Genomic DNA, 15,616 nt, shown 5'->3' with positions numbered 1-15,616 from the left:
ATGTCTGTGTTTTATTGTGAAAAAACTTAATAAACAAAGTTTAAAAAAAAAAAGAAAGAAACTATAAATGACAGACCATCTATTTCTATTGTTTATTTATTTATTTAGTAAGGGGCAGGTTAAATAAAATAAATAAATGTAAAGATACTCAAATACTTTTTTATATTAGAATGTGTAAACAGAATTGTTTGTTGATTGTAAATTGTTTTTTCTACTTTTTCCTATTATTCTTTTCATGACCATGAGTGGAAAAAATCAACAAATTAAATTAAAAACAATAATTACCACAGACTTTTGGCACATTTAGCTGCTTTCCTCTAGCTTTACTCTCTATTTTTGTTAATTTTGTGTTTATGCGTATAATGTTCGACATAAAAGAAAAAGTAAGTGGTGATAGATTTACAAAAATTATTTTTTTAAGAATTCGTTGTTAAGAAACTATAATTGACAGAACAACTATTTCTATTGTTTTTTATTTATTGGTTAGTTAGTTAGTTAGTTTCTTTCTTTCTTTATGTTTTTAGTAACCTTAGTAAAAGTTAAATAAATGTTTGTTGTCTCTACTTCTTTTTGTTATTATTATTATTATTATTATTATTATTATTATTAACAATAATAATAATAATACTTCATTCACACTTCATTTTTTTTTTTAAATCACCTTGATTGGAAAAAATCAAAAAATTAAATTAAAATAAACTTATTTTCTCTACGGTTGTGTTTATGTGTTTTATATATAATAATGAAAAAAAAGTGGTTAAAATTTTTTTTTTTCAACTGCAGTGCTTCTTTAAACCAAGCTGCCACAGTCATCAAGGCTTTTCTTTACATTAATAAAAACAGAAACTACACGACCAGAAGAGGAAGAATCTCTGCAGCCAGGTAATAAAATCTCATGTGGAGCAGCAGATTAACTCACATTGTTCTGGAAAAAACTTCTATTATGTTTGGAAATTTCACATGTCCACATACTTTTGGCCATGTAGCGTGTTTTTCCTCCCTGCATGTTCTACAGCAGGGATTGGTAACTGGAGGCCCCGGGGACCGCATACAGCCCGCACCCTCATTTCAAGTGGCCCTCAGTACACTACATGCATTTGAGCATGGAATCTTAAAAGTGCAGTGTAAAAATGCACAAAATGAATGCTTACAATTAATGTTGGTCTGCTGTTCTTGCATTGAAAAAAAAATCACAGTAAGTGGTTATTTTTGCTTCAAACCTTTTGTATTCCTATTTATACTGTTATACATGCATTTGAGCATGAAATATGTTAAGTTACTGCACTGTAAACATGTTTAAAATTGCAGTTTCATCATATCTATTCTATTAAGTGCACGGTCCTATATGTGGCCCTGTGGTAGCGTCGATGAAAAATTGCGGCCCCCTCCAGCATTTAAGTTGCCCATCCCTGTTCTACAGTAACACGTTTACAATAATTACTGAGGGATCAGATGATTTCTGTTCAGCCACTCCAAGTGTTTGTGTACGATTCCTGCAGCTCTGTCCTCAGGCTGTTGCTGTAAACACGAGAGCTCTGCAGATGATTTGCCTTGCTAAATAAGGGTTTAAAACCTGGGAGTGTCGGCTCAGCCTCGTCACTTCTGCCTGACTAAAGCTTTCTGTGTAAGCCGGCCGACACGCCCTGGATGTGTAACACAGCTTTACATGACCCTGCAGGTCTGAGTGTGAGAAAGTATGTGTGTACCCCTTCGTCCTGGGCTGAGCTGAACTGAGCCGGTCCCATGGTGTGTCTCCAGTTCTTGATGACGGACGCGTTGTCCGCCTCGACACCGTTCTCAATCCTGGACTGGCCTCCAGGGACCTGGAGGGACATGAGAGCTCACTTTCAGTCAAATAATCGCAATTCTTTAGGGAGAACATTAAATTAGATTCAACTTTATTAATCCCACAGCGGGGACATTTCTTTGTTACAGCCGATCACAAAAATTGCACACAAAATGATTACCCTTTTAGATAAAGATAAAAAATAAACAATTTAATAGAAAAAGACATTTAACAATATACAATATACTATATACACCTAGTGTAAACATGGTGAACGAGTGAAGAATGTGCAGAGTGCATAACATGTTTCACTTTAAACGAGACAAAATTAATTTGAAGCTACTTTTTCTGCTGAATCTGTGACACAAATGGCCTCAGGAATAAACATTGTCCTCTTAGTCACGGTGCAGTGAAGCATCTTTACCTCAGGCAGGTTCCACTGGGACCTGGAGCCGTCTCTCAGGTAGTAGTAGGTCTGCCCTCGATCGTCCACAGACTTGATCCACTGTCACATTACATAGATTTATTGGTTAGAGATGATTGAAAAATCACCCGAATAAGAAACTGAAAGTATTTTCACTGCTGCAGTTGACCTGACTGTGACAAGTTGTAAAGCAAACTCTGCTTTATCATCTATTTCACTCCAGATTCAACCATAATTTACAAAACAAACATGATGTTGTATAGTAGGAGGATCGAGCAAAATAAAAAAGAAGACTTCAATGTGGAGAAAAATATGTTGATTATATCACACTTGATATCATGTAATCTATCACAACTGTCAGTGCTGACAAAACAAATATTTAAATCAAAAATTGAATTTAGTTTAATCATATCGCGACACCCTGACTCGCAGTATATAAAAAGCTGCTCTCCCATACAGTGTTTTGACTGTATATTATGTAAAAAAATGAATGTTTTTAAATTAAAAGGATATCCAGTTGAGGTAATAAGAATAAGAAAGTGAGGTAAATTAGTTACATAATGCTTTTCTGCTACCTGTTTTATTATTTAACATCATTCTACATTTTAAAAGTATCAGCATGCTTCAAACAATCTGCTTTCATGCTGAAAATGTCTCTAAATGTAAAATATTCATGTTAATCTTAGTGTTAAAAGGCTGAAATGAAAGCTATCTCATCTGTAAACTTTTTTAACTCTCTGAGGTCTCTCAGAAAACATGGCTTTTTTTGAAGCGCCGTCACAAAAAAACGAGGTCACGTGGAGCTCTGCTGTGAACTTCTCCAGTTTTTTGTTTCACGTTCCGAGGTCATGTAAAACCAAAGATATGATCGTTTTAATTTGATAGTACCAAAATATTTATTCAAGTGTAAAAGTAGGATGGGACGAGGCAGGCGTGGCATTTTGTAAAAATGGGAAAAAGGGGTCTAATAATCCAACACTGTTCCTATAAATAAACATGTTTTTATGGTCATTTTTATGTATAGTTTTATTATATTTAAATTTTACCTTTATATGTTCATATTTGTAACCTATGTTAACATTTTTCAGGTCTTAAACAGTTCATTGAGCATATTTGTGGTTTTTATTGTCATAAATAGTAAAATTTTATTTCAGATTTCATGATTTTTGTGTGTTTTTGGGCTCAATATGTTAATAAAGGGGGTTAAAGTGAAAAATAATAGTCAGATCATGTTGAAGTTGTGCTGAGAAAATACCAAATACCAAACATGAGTATAGTAAATATTATGTGGTATATAAAGGGCAAATAGTCTCAGACCCCAGAGGGTTAACCTCACCTGCTCTGGCGAGTGATCGTTGGTGAACACCCAGGTCCCGTTGGGCTCCACGTTGAGGCTCCAGCCGGCCGGCGTGCTGCGGTCCAGGTTGGCCCGGGGGATGATGGTCCGGCTCAGGTGGCTGAGCGTGAACTCTTTAGGCAGGGTGGGAGGAGGGCCGGCGGCCAGCAGCTCCTCGTGGCCCTCCGGAGCTTCAGCACCAGGGTAATCCTCCGACGGGTAGTCCTCCTCCGGGAGCGGAGGCTGAGAGGGAAACACACACGTTAACTTCTCTTCTACCTGCAAGATACCAACACTAAACACAACCACAACTAAATAAAACACATGAGAACAGCAACATGTGATATATCGTCACCCAGTTAAAATAATCGCCTGACTCATTTTTCAAGTTTCGCAGGAAACACAAAAAACTTTTTCACTCAAAAAGGAAGTAACAAAGGATGACTATTGGCATAGTAATAACACTGTGTAACTTATGTAACTTAAGAGAAATAAATGACTTAGGCAATTTTTTGAACATGCCTTTGTGACTTAAGCAAGATATGGTAACACTTTATTTTGAAGGTGCTTACATAAGAGTCACACAAGCCTGTCAGAAACATGACATGACAAGTATCATGAGCATTAATGTTACTTCAAAGTGTCATTAATGTTCATGACACATCCCATGTCATGTTTATGACACGCTCATGTCATGTTTTTAAAGTGTTTTATTTAGATGTGCCAGTGAGATAAAAAAAAAAATCCTTTAAAGTCATTAGGTACTAAAATGTCATAAATAAATTAAAAATACCCACTACTGTCCAAGGCATGTTTACAAATGTCTTGAACTATGTCTGAAACCCAAAAAATCCAGTTTACAGCGACTTAACTGTTGCTCAAAAACCTATTATTGTTTTTTGTTCAAAGACAATGTGATTTATTCTTGTATATCTTCTCAAAACGTTAATCAGTCTCTTCTAAAGTGATTACTGATCATTTCAATAGGAATAAACAGGATTGTGTCTGAAAACAAAATTATTCCAACTTTATGGGCAACAGTGTACATAATAAATAGTTATAAGTGATCGATTGATTGTTTTAGCTCCACATGTTTGTCATCATTTCTGAAACGAACGTCCTGTTGCATAAATAATTCAGGCACAGTGAGTTTGTCATCATACGAATATAGAAACTGGGGTATTTTGGGGGTGTTAAAGGGTTGAAATTTGTGTTTATGAGTTGTGAGCAACGAGTGATGTTCCATTCGTTTTATTTTAATAGTTTGAGTCCGGAGGAAAGAAAACTCTCCAGTATTTCACACAGAAAAGCAAAGATTTGTTGATTAAAAACAGATTTGACTTTATTTTGGAGCAGAAAAAGCTATTTTGTCTCTCTCTGCTTTCCTGTTGAAAGGAAGAGTTCCACATTTTTGGAAAACATGTTTATTTGCTTTCTTGCCAAAAGTTTGATGAGAAGACCAAGATCTCTCTCATGTTTGTACGGCAAAAAATGAAAATGTTGTTTAGCTTATTTTAGCACAGTGTGTGGAAAACAGCTGGCCTGACACTCAAATCCTCTAAATCTCACTAATTAACATGTAGTTTTGTTTAATCTGTTTAATTTGAAGAGTAATAATTACAATTGGTGGTTAGACTGGGTTTTGTTTGCCGGGTGCAGCAGGACAGAGGCAGGCTAGCAGTTTCCCTCCGTTCCCAGTCATTGTGCTAAGCTAAGCCAACATAGCTTCATACAGTCATGAAAAACATATATTAGACCACCATTTTTCTCCAATGTCTTGTTCATTTTAATGCCTGGTACAAGGTACATTTGTTTGGACAAATACAATGATAACAAAAATAGCTGGTAAGAGTTTAATATTAGAGCTGAGATCTTGATCATGATTTTGGTTATTATCAAGAAAACCATGGAAAATGTCTAGATATCAGCCCTAAAACGAGCTCTTTTTGTTATCATTATATTTGTCCAAACAAATGTACCTTTAATTGCACCAGGCATTAAAATGAACAAGAAATTAGAGAAAACAAGGGTCTAATATTTTTTTCCATGACTGTACGTACATGTTGTCGATCTTCTCATCTAAGTTTTGGCAAGACAGGAAATTAGTGCATTTCCAAGCTGTTGCTGTATTCAATAGATATATAACAGTGACTCTGGTCTTTGCCTCAGTTCATCTTTTGTGTTGCTACGTCTTACTGAAGTGTCTCAGATGAATAATTTCCCTCTGTGACCCAGAAACAGCTCAATGACTTTTCCCTGACTTTGATAAATACGTCACAGCCTTCCATGGCCTCAAAGTCTTCTCCTTTTAAAAAAAAGCCATTAAGAGGCAGGAAAGGGGGTCAGCTGTTGCTTGTGTTGTGAGGGAAAACAGGTGAAAACTGTCTAAAGTGTGAATAATGTGTTGTTGTGTGTTTATGTGTATAATGTTCGACATAAAAAAAGAAAAAGAAAGTTAATAAAGCAAAGTAAATAAATTTTGTTTTTTTCAAGAAATGTGTTAAGAAACTATAATTGACAGACCATCTATTTCTATCTATCTATCTATCTATCTATCTATCTATCTATCTATCTATCTATCTATCTATCTATCTATCTAGTAAGGGGCAGGTAAAATAAAATGTTTATTTTCTCCGCTGCTTTTTTATTATTATTATAATATAATAATAATTGCAATTTTAAAGATACTCAAATACTTTTTTTTATCATAGAATGTGCAAACATAATTGTTTATTGATTAAATAAATAGTATAAATATTTTTTTCTATTTTTTTTAAATTATTATATTTTTAATTACAATGAGCGGAAAAAATCAACAAATAAAATTAAAAAAATGTAAGCATTACAACAGATTTTTGGCACATTTCACTGCTTTCCTCTGGCTTTATTAATCTAATTGTCTCTATATTTTTCTCTATGGTAGTGTTTATGTGTAGGTTAATGAAAAATAAAGTGGTTATGAATTTTAAAAAACTCCAGTGCTTTTTTAAACCTAGCCTCCACAGTCATCAAGGCTTTTCTTCACATTAATAAAAACAGAAACTAAACGACCAGAAGAGGAAGAATCTCTGCGGCCAGGTTAACTCACATTGTTCTGGAAAAACATCTCATGTGTGAAATTTCAAGTGTCCAAATACTTTTGGCCATGTAGCGTGTTTTTCCTCCCTGTATGTGCTACAGTAACATGTTTATAATAATTATGAAGGGATCAGATTTCTGTACAGCCTTTAGTCTTTAGTCTGCCAATAAGAGGCAGGAAAGGGGGTCACCTGTTGCTTGTGTTGTGAGGGAAAACAGGTGAAAACTGTCCAAATTGTGACTAATGTGTGTGAGAAATATAAAATGAGATATCAAACATAAAGTGAAGCATCCGACCACCTCCTGATGTCTCCTGAATCCCCCTGACTGTCTGAAATAAATCCAAAATGAGGACAAATGTGTTTTAATGTTGGAGACATGCTGCTCTGCTGATGGAAATGTCTGCTATGTAGGTGCAGGAGATGTAATCCCATTAAAAGCAGACTGTATTTACAGCTTTCCCCTGGGTGAAGCTAAAACAGGAGACAGAGGGAGGCTAAGTGGAGCAGCAGGCCATCCTTACCGGCCCGTCCTCGTGAAACCTGTGCACGCTCATGGGCTCCATCACGGTGGGGTACGGGCTCAGCGGCTCTGGAGGCTCCCAGGACGTCTCCCCAGACATCGCGTTGTAGAAGTAGGGGCGCCCGCTGGTCTCATCCACCAACTGCTCCCAGTCTGAGGTCCAGCCGGGCGACGCGGTGGACGGAGAGAGTGCAGGAGACTGAGGAGGCGAGGGGGAACACGGCGGCTCGGGGTCTGTGGGAGAGTCTATGAAGGGGCTGTCCCAGGTGGTGCGCCCCGTGGGGGGGTGGTAGAAGTACTCCTGGCCACTCTCCTCGTCAACGTGCACCTCCCATCCTTCAGGGTCGAGGTAGGAAGGAGAGTAGGACGAAGGAGCCGAGGGAGGAGACTCGGAGATGCTTTTGCGAAGTTGTGCTACATTTACGTACACGGCTGACCGGAGACTCTCATTCTCCACCTGGGGAAGAAACAGGAAGATGTAAGTACATGTAGAGGTGTTACTGCAAACCAGTTGAACCAAGCAGCAAAAAGACAACAAATGCAGTTCCTCAAATGGCCACTAGAGGCCGGCTCCAAAAGTGACTCAATCCCTATAAAACCCTGTTAAAATGCTCAGTTACAGCAGAAATAAAAACATTTTAAAGCCTGTGTGTAATTTTTCCTCATCAAGGAAACAGAGCAGTACCAACAGATACTGTGTGGGCAGTGAAGTAAAGGGTTCAAGCGAGAAGCGACCTGAGGACAGGAGGAAAACATTTTGAAAAAGAAATGAACTTTTTGAAGGAGATAGTAAAACATTTTCTGTCCACTCTGTCACAGTGTAAATATTAAGAGGTACATTATCACGACCTCTTCTAACATCTCCATGCTTGTTGTTTTCAGGACCTTTTGACTCTGAGCTGAGTCCTCTACTGGATATATTGCTAGTGGAAGGGTTACCTCCACCCTTTGGTCCAAATATGGTCACTTCTATTTCACTTCTGGCTCCAAAAAAACAAGATGGCAACAGCCTCAAAAAACTCAAAGGCTTCACAACCGTCAGTGTATTAAAGGGCTACGACGATGACGATGTCCCTCAGCCTTGCAGCCCACTCCTCCCAGTGGCCACTCTGGGCATTGCAACTAAAAATCCCACCAATGTAAAGACGTCTGTAAAAACACCTCAAACTGCAAACAAGGTCAAGCTTTTGACAATAAAGTATATCTAAGTAAGTATATCTATCTATCTATCTATCTATACATTTCTGAGCCTCGCAGTAGACTTGGGTTGTACTACATTACAGCCAGGTATTTATAAAGGTGAGCTAGTCAACAGGGACCACTCTGCTTTGGGGCTAATTTCATCATTTTATTTTTCAAATTGAAGTAACTGCAGGTCTACACGGTGGTGTAGTGGCTCCCACTCTTGCCTCACAGCAAGAGGTTCGTCTCCAGCCTGCAGCTCTTCTGTGTGGAGTTTGCACGTTTGCCTGTCCATAGGATTGAATGAGAGCGTGCATGGCGTTGTTTGCCTCTACGTGTCTGCCCTGTGGTAGTCTGGAAAGTCAGCTGGGATCGGCTACAGGCCCCCGCGACCCAACTGCGACCCAACTGCGGATAAGCGGTTAATGATAATTAATTAGTTGACTGCCTCAAAAGGACGACAGAGCTGCTGATCAGCACACACACAAATACTGTCACATACCAGTGAAATGTTGGAAAGATATGAAAGCTTGAAGAAATTGGTTACAATTAAGTCTACCATGCAGGAACTTGCAGTCAGGATCAGTAAACCCAAAAGGCCAAATATGTGTTTTGGTATGTGTCAGGCAAATCGTTTTCATTGGATTAAATGGGAAATGTGCCGTTTCTGGGTCTGATATCCAGTTCTTATAATCAAAATGAGAGTCCACAAACCAAGAAAAAGCTTGCACCTGCCAGTGTTTGGTGTACTTTTGTCTTCACAAGAATGAAACTGTGTCGAGTCCCCTCCTCCAGCTCACTGCTCTCTCTCTACAGCAGAGCTCTTAATAAATCATCCTTCCGCATCTCTACAGAGCACCAGAGCACAGGAAGTAGCCCACAGCTGAAAAAAACACACACACAGCCACCACAGAGGCGTTCCACCCGCTATAATGATCATTACCTAATTGTAGTCTCCTTTTAAAAACACCCCACACACACTCACAGGAGGTGAATGTTCTGAGTTAAAACGACGTCCTCAGGATCAGGCAGAGCTGGAGAACCAGTGTGTGCCAGTCTGTGGAGCTAAAATAGCCACAATGAATGGTTAACAAAAATGTTTTAAAAAAAGAGATTAACTGCCGAACCCCTTGAGTGTGACAGCTGAAGAGGAATAAAAACTAGGTTAACCACAGTCCCCCAGGCTTTGTCTCACCTCACTACTGACTATTTCAGCTTTTTATTGTTCTGGTACAAACTGTGTTTTCAGTTTCTGACGATCACAATAAGAGGGAAGCTGCAGAAACCTCTGTTTCATGTTACTCTCATGAACAGGGCTACACATGATATGCAAAATGGCCCCGATCGTCACAAATAATTTGTTTAAAGAGCAACAAATTTGGAGTGAAACTGACAGTGTGATGAAAGGCCGTCTCTGTCCTCAGCGCTCTCAGGAAACTGTGACGCAATCAAAAGCGTCACTGCTACGCTGGAAATGAACCCCGGCTGCATCAAAACAACATTATCTGTCTATTTAAGTTATTCTTTTCTCACCTGTGCTTCACCGAGGCGACTCTTCCTCGACGTGAGACTCCTGCAGAGTCTCTCATACGCCTTCATGGTGGCACAGAGACAGACGACTCTAACTACCTCTTGTCTACCACTGCATCGTTCAGCTCATCTAATGATCTATATTTACCGAGGCCTGAGAGCTGCGTGTGTCTGTGCTGCATGACTCTAATGCTAAATGTGCAGTGATATAAAGAAGGAACATGTTAAAGACGTAGCGTAAACTTACGTACATTTCCTCCTGCACTGTATTAAAGTATATTTAGAAGTACTTCAAGTGAGTATTTCATCCATACCTATACAAAATACAATTTAAATGCAAATATTGTACTTTTTAGTGCAGAGAAATCACCTTTTTAAGCTTTCAAAATGTGCAATTGCATCCTTTAACTCTAAGGGGGATTTTTCGAGAAAAAAGTGGCAAATTTATTAGATTAAAAGTGGCAAATCTAGGAGAAAAAAAAGTAGCAGATTTATGAGATTAAATTTGGCAAATTTATGACATTAAAAGTGGCAAATCTATGAAAAAAAGTTGCAAATTTATGAGATAAAAAAGTTGCAAATCGACGAGAAAAAAATGGCAAATTTATGAGATAAAAAGTGGCAAATCTACGAGAAAAAAGTAGCAGATTTATGAGATTAAAAGTGGCAAATCTAAACGAAAAATGTGGCAGATTTATAAATTTAAAAGTGGCAAATCTAGGAGAAAAAAAACGTAGCAAATTTATGAGGAAAAAAAAACTGTGTCACAAAACTGTGACTTTTTTCTCTCATAGATTTGCCACTTAATTTGACTTTTTTGTCGAAATATTACCCTCCTCCCCCAGATCCGTAAATTTTTTTTTTTTTTTCATACTTGGCCCTAATACGCTGTTGTACAATATTGTTACTGCAGTGACAGAAAATGTTCCCTTGTCTTTGGAAGAAAATGTTTCTTAGGATGAAATTAGAGACCAACATGCCTTCATGAGCTGAGGGAAGTTGCCGATTAAACTGCCAAATAGTCAAAATTTGGAAGTTGGATTTGGATTTAAAAGGGAACCATTAAACGCACAAGTACTTTCACTTTTGATTCTTTAGATATATTTAGAAAGTAATACTACTAGTGCATGAACTTCAATGGATAGTTTTGATGTTTTGAAGTGGGTTTGTATGAGGATCTTTTCCATATTCAGTGTGTCAGTGAGTACTAAAAACTAAACAGTGTGCTGCTGTGGTGGACTGGGGCAACAGCTAAACATATCTTCACCACCTACAAAAAAAGTTTGTGTATGCTGTCAGACAGCCTTGTTTAAGTTTATCCGTGCTGGCCAGACTCCATTGACAAAACAGTCATTTTAACTCATAGAACACAGAAGTTGCTGGTCTACTGTTGCCTGTATTACTTAGTCATTTTCTGTTATTTTCTGACTTTGGTGAATGTAAACTAACCATTTAAACACACAGAAGTCACCCAATAGAACAGACATAACTCGTTGAGGCAAAAGTAGATGAGCAATTTATGTGCTGCGAGGTGAAAATTACTATTTTTGAGTCTGGTGGTTTTTGACCAGAGCACAGAACGACATCTGGGCTGTCTCACAGCAAGGTATACAGGTGAAAATATTCTACAAATAGCACACACTTCAACTGATATTGAGTTTTTCAGGGGGCTAATATACATTTTGCTTAAATTAAATCACTTCAAAAGACCCAAACTGTCCCTTTATGTAACCTTTTGAATGCTGGCATTTGGCTGCAGAGCTCAGGAGATAAAGACAGAAGTGGTTAACATGAATAAACCTTCTTACATAAGAGGAGAAAAGGCAAATTCATGAGAAAATTGTGGCAAATTTATGAGATTAAGAGTGGTAAATCTAAGAACAAAAAGTAGCAGATTTATGAGATTAAAGGTGGCAAATATACTAGAAAAAAGTAACAGATTTATGAGAATAAAATGTGGCAAACCTACGTAAAAAAAGTAGCAAATTTATGAGATTAAATGTCGCAAATCTATGAGACAAAAAAGTAGCAGATTTATGAGATTAAAAGTGGCAAATGTATCCCTTTAAGTAAGCTTTGAATGCTGGTGTTTGGCTGCAGGGCTTGGGAGATAATGATAGAAGTGGTTAACATGAATAAACCTTCTTACATAAGAGGAGAAAACTATTTCTGCATTATGGATTTCATGATCAGCTGTGTGTTTTTATCTGTCCATTCAATGTGATCACTTTGCTGACTTTGCTTCATTATTGATTGCGATCTAACCACGAGGCAGTCGATGTGGACAGCCAGACAGCTGACCCCTAAACACATTGATTCCCAACAACATGACACGAGTGCACAGAGACAGACAGAGGAAATGAAAGAGCTGCGGCATCGATCTCTGAAATAGCCACGCTGGAATGCCCCCAAAGAAAAACCAGACCTCATCAACCAACATGATGCAAATTTTTAATAAGACACCATCAATGGGAATGCCTTTGACCAGCCTTCAGTCAGAGGACATTTACATAATATTATACTACTTTATACTTCGCTTCTACTCTGCTACTTTCAGAAGAAAATACTGTAGTTTTTACGCCACTACATATATTCTTCAGCTGTATTTACTTGATGCATATCAAGATTTTACATAAAAAAGCACAATATTTTATAAAATACAATTTATTATTTTTTTTATAAACAAATAAATAAAAATAAAAACATATGATACAAAACAATTGTGAAAAAAATAAATCATGAAAAAATAGTTAACATTTTATATATATATAATAAAATAGGAATAAAAAAATATATAAAAATAACAAATATATATAAAAAATATTGAAAAAATATATATTTATATTTTTAAAAAGTATTGTGTCTAAAGATGTATCTTCTAAAGTCCATATATTTTGCAAAAGGCCATTTTATAAAAACTATTTTTTAATAGTATATAGCATAATTTAAGCCAGAAATTAACAGCTGCATTACAGTCATGTTATATTTTATGAACTTACCAGACTGTTCTAGAGGTTCTATTTTTTGCATTTACCCCAAAAATATCCAAATTACTGATGATAAGCTATCAAAATTTAATTGTGTAAACGCACTAATGGTCAAAAAATGGTCAAAATTACCTATCTCTTCCAACAATACCTCAGTTAAGTCATGGTCACCTAACATATATATTTAAAAAAATAAAATAAAATAAAATAAAAAAAGCTCTTATTCTTTTCTTCTTTAACATATAGCACTCCTTTAGCAATGACAGTTAGCTCTTGAAGTTATGTACTGTGTCTAGTACCATCACGTTGAATGCACTTATTGTAAGTCGCTTTGGACAAAAGCGTCTGCTAAATGACATGTAATGTAAAAATGTAAAAAAAATACCATGATATTTGATTTTTTCCATATTACAGAGCTTCACCTCGATTAGCTGCATGTCACTTGCTCATATATTTCTGTAAGTATAAATCTAATAATGTCATGCATAACAAACCACTCTGCAGGAGCACTTTACCAGCTCTATCCTGCTGATGATATTTGTGTGTTTTTACTCCTGGATGTATCTCTAAACTAATGCATTGATGCTTTTACTGATAAACGCATCCAAACAATTCTCCCACCACTGCCTCTACACCAGTTAAAATCTATTTGCACTATCTCTGTTCACATCTGACCACATTATGTCTATATTAGGCCTTCTATATTCAAATACCACACACTACATACTGTGCATATATTTAAATATTGATGTTCATGCTAAGGGCTACACGGTGGTGTAGTGGTTAGCACGCTCCGGCTTCCTCCCACAGTCCAAAAACATGCACTTAGGTTTAATTGGTGACTCTAAATTGCCCGTAGGTGTGGATGAGATCGTGATTGTCTGTCTCTATGTGTTAGCCCTGCGATAGTCTGGCGACCTGTCCAGGATGTACCCCGCCTCTCGCCCAATGTCAGCTGGGATCGGCTCCAGTGACCCGCAACCCGAATGCTAATGTTAATGGTAATGAATGAATGAATGCTCATGCTACTACATGCAACAACCTATTTAACCCGCTAAAATATATTTTGTCCAATGTGCATTTTCTGTAGAATGCAAAGTACTCTCAGGAAAAAAACGCTCAGTTGGTAGAGTCGGTTGGCCCCCAACCGAAGGGTTGGTGGTTCGATCCCTGACCGTCGCAGCCTACATGCCGAAGTATCCTTGAGCAAGATACTGAACCCCAAATTGCTCCCGATGCTGCGTTCATCGGTGTGTGAATGAATTCCCAATGGTGGCAGGTGGGACCGTTTAGGGTAGCCTCTGCCACCAGTATGAATGTGTGTGTGAAAGGGTGAATGAGCGCAGTCTGTAGTGTAAAGCGCTTTGAGTGGTCGCAAAGCGACTAGAAAAGCGTTATATAAGTGCAGGTCCATTTACCATCATATGACAAATAAATGTACATTTATAAAGTCTGATCTCTCTTATCTTATCTTATCTTATCTTAGTGTATAAGTGAATGAGTGAACTTCCTAAAATGATCATAAAGTACAAAACTGTGCAGGAAAAAGAAAGTTTTGTTTTTCCTCAGAATGACAAACAGCAGGTAGTGTTTTTCTGACTCACACTGCACATCACAACACTTGTTCTCTGGAAGAGTTGCTTGTGTTCCCAACAACTAATTTCAAAACTCATCGTCATCAAGCGAAACCGTCAAATTCAGACCAGAGTTTCTCACGGCTGCTGCCAGATAAAAAGGACATTTTTGAGCCCATTTTTAACACACAAAAGCGTTCTTTAACATCTAAACCTAAAGCTTAAACCAACAGTCACGGTGTGTGAGCTGTGCAGCAGTGATCCGCTCTGTCAGCTCTGTTTGTGACACTTTTTTACTCATTACAGGAAAGGAAACAAGTGCAGGGGTGGCATGTTTACGCAAAGCAGGAAGCGAGACTGTCATCAAAAGATATAAACATTTTAAACACGCTGCCCGCTGAGATTGATATTTTTACAACGGGGCAGTAAAAGCTGTGATGACCTACCTGAGGACCCACGGGCAGAGTCAAGCCCCGCTGGGCCCCGTGACTCGACCAAGCCCTGGAGTACATGTCCACCATGCTTACACCGGTCTGCTCAGAGGAGCCATAAATCCAAATATACAGACGGACTCGGGACTAAAAGCGTGTGACCGCGTTTTAATCAACTTATGATGGGAGAGAGAGGCGGATTCAAGCGCACACCCTCAGCCACACATCCTCCTCTGCAGCAGCTGTGAGAGTTCAGCCCAGATAGAAAGGAGAACTGTGAGCTCTGTTACAATAGCAGCAGGAAGGGACTGTGTGTGTGTGTGTGTGTGTGTGTGTGTGTGTGTGAGGCAGGGTGAGAGTGTGTGTGTGTGTGTGTGTGTGTGTAAGTGTGTGAGTGTGTGAGGCAGGGTTAGTGTGTGTGTGTGTGTGTGTGTGTGTGTGTGTGTGTGTGTGTGTGTGTGAGTGGCTGTGTTTGTGTGTTCGTATGCATGAATTCCTGTGCACAGGGCAGGGGGGTAGAGGGTAACTGTCTGTGTGCGACAGAGACAATGAAAACAGCAACAGAAGAGGCTGAGATAGAGGGAGCAGCATGAACTCTGCAGGTCACTTCAACCTACTTCCTGCTTGTGAGCCCATATGATAGAAGAATTGTCTGCATGGAAACAAATGTTTCAGGTTTTTTCATGCACTGGGCTGGTTTGTTTCCATGACACGTGTTCTTTCAGAGTATAAGAAAAACATCAACACCACACATTATGGTGTGTGT

At 38.2% G+C, this 15,616-nt stretch overlaps 1 protein-coding gene across 3 annotated transcripts in view; it reads right to left on the bottom strand.

The window, feature by feature from the left end:
* Positions 1-15,616, bottom strand: part of arhgap27 (Rho GTPase activating protein 27) — a 43,119-nt gene that overhangs the window by 10,908 nt on the left and 16,595 nt on the right. For 2 of the 3 annotated variants that reach the window (XM_059324964.1, XM_059324965.1), the window contains exons 2-5: positions 7,148-7,603; positions 3,547-3,789; positions 2,211-2,291; positions 1,707-1,823 (exon numbers count right to left, since the gene is read on the bottom strand). In XM_059324964.1, coding sequence (XP_059180947.1) covers positions 1,707-1,823; positions 2,211-2,291; positions 3,547-3,789; positions 7,148-7,603 — 897 coding nt within the window. Of the gene's footprint in view, positions 1-1,706; positions 1,824-2,210; positions 2,292-3,546; positions 3,790-7,147; positions 7,604-14,865; positions 15,109-15,616 lie in introns of those variants that run through there. The other variant, XM_059324966.1, reaches the window with a different exon arrangement.

Source organism: Centropristis striata, chromosome 21 (genome assembly GCF_030273125.1).
Source record: "Centropristis striata isolate RG_2023a ecotype Rhode Island chromosome 21, C.striata_1.0, whole genome shotgun sequence".
Taxonomy (NCBI): domain Eukaryota; kingdom Metazoa; phylum Chordata; class Actinopteri; order Perciformes; family Serranidae; genus Centropristis; species Centropristis striata.
This window is presented reverse-complemented; position numbering and strand designations above follow the sequence as displayed.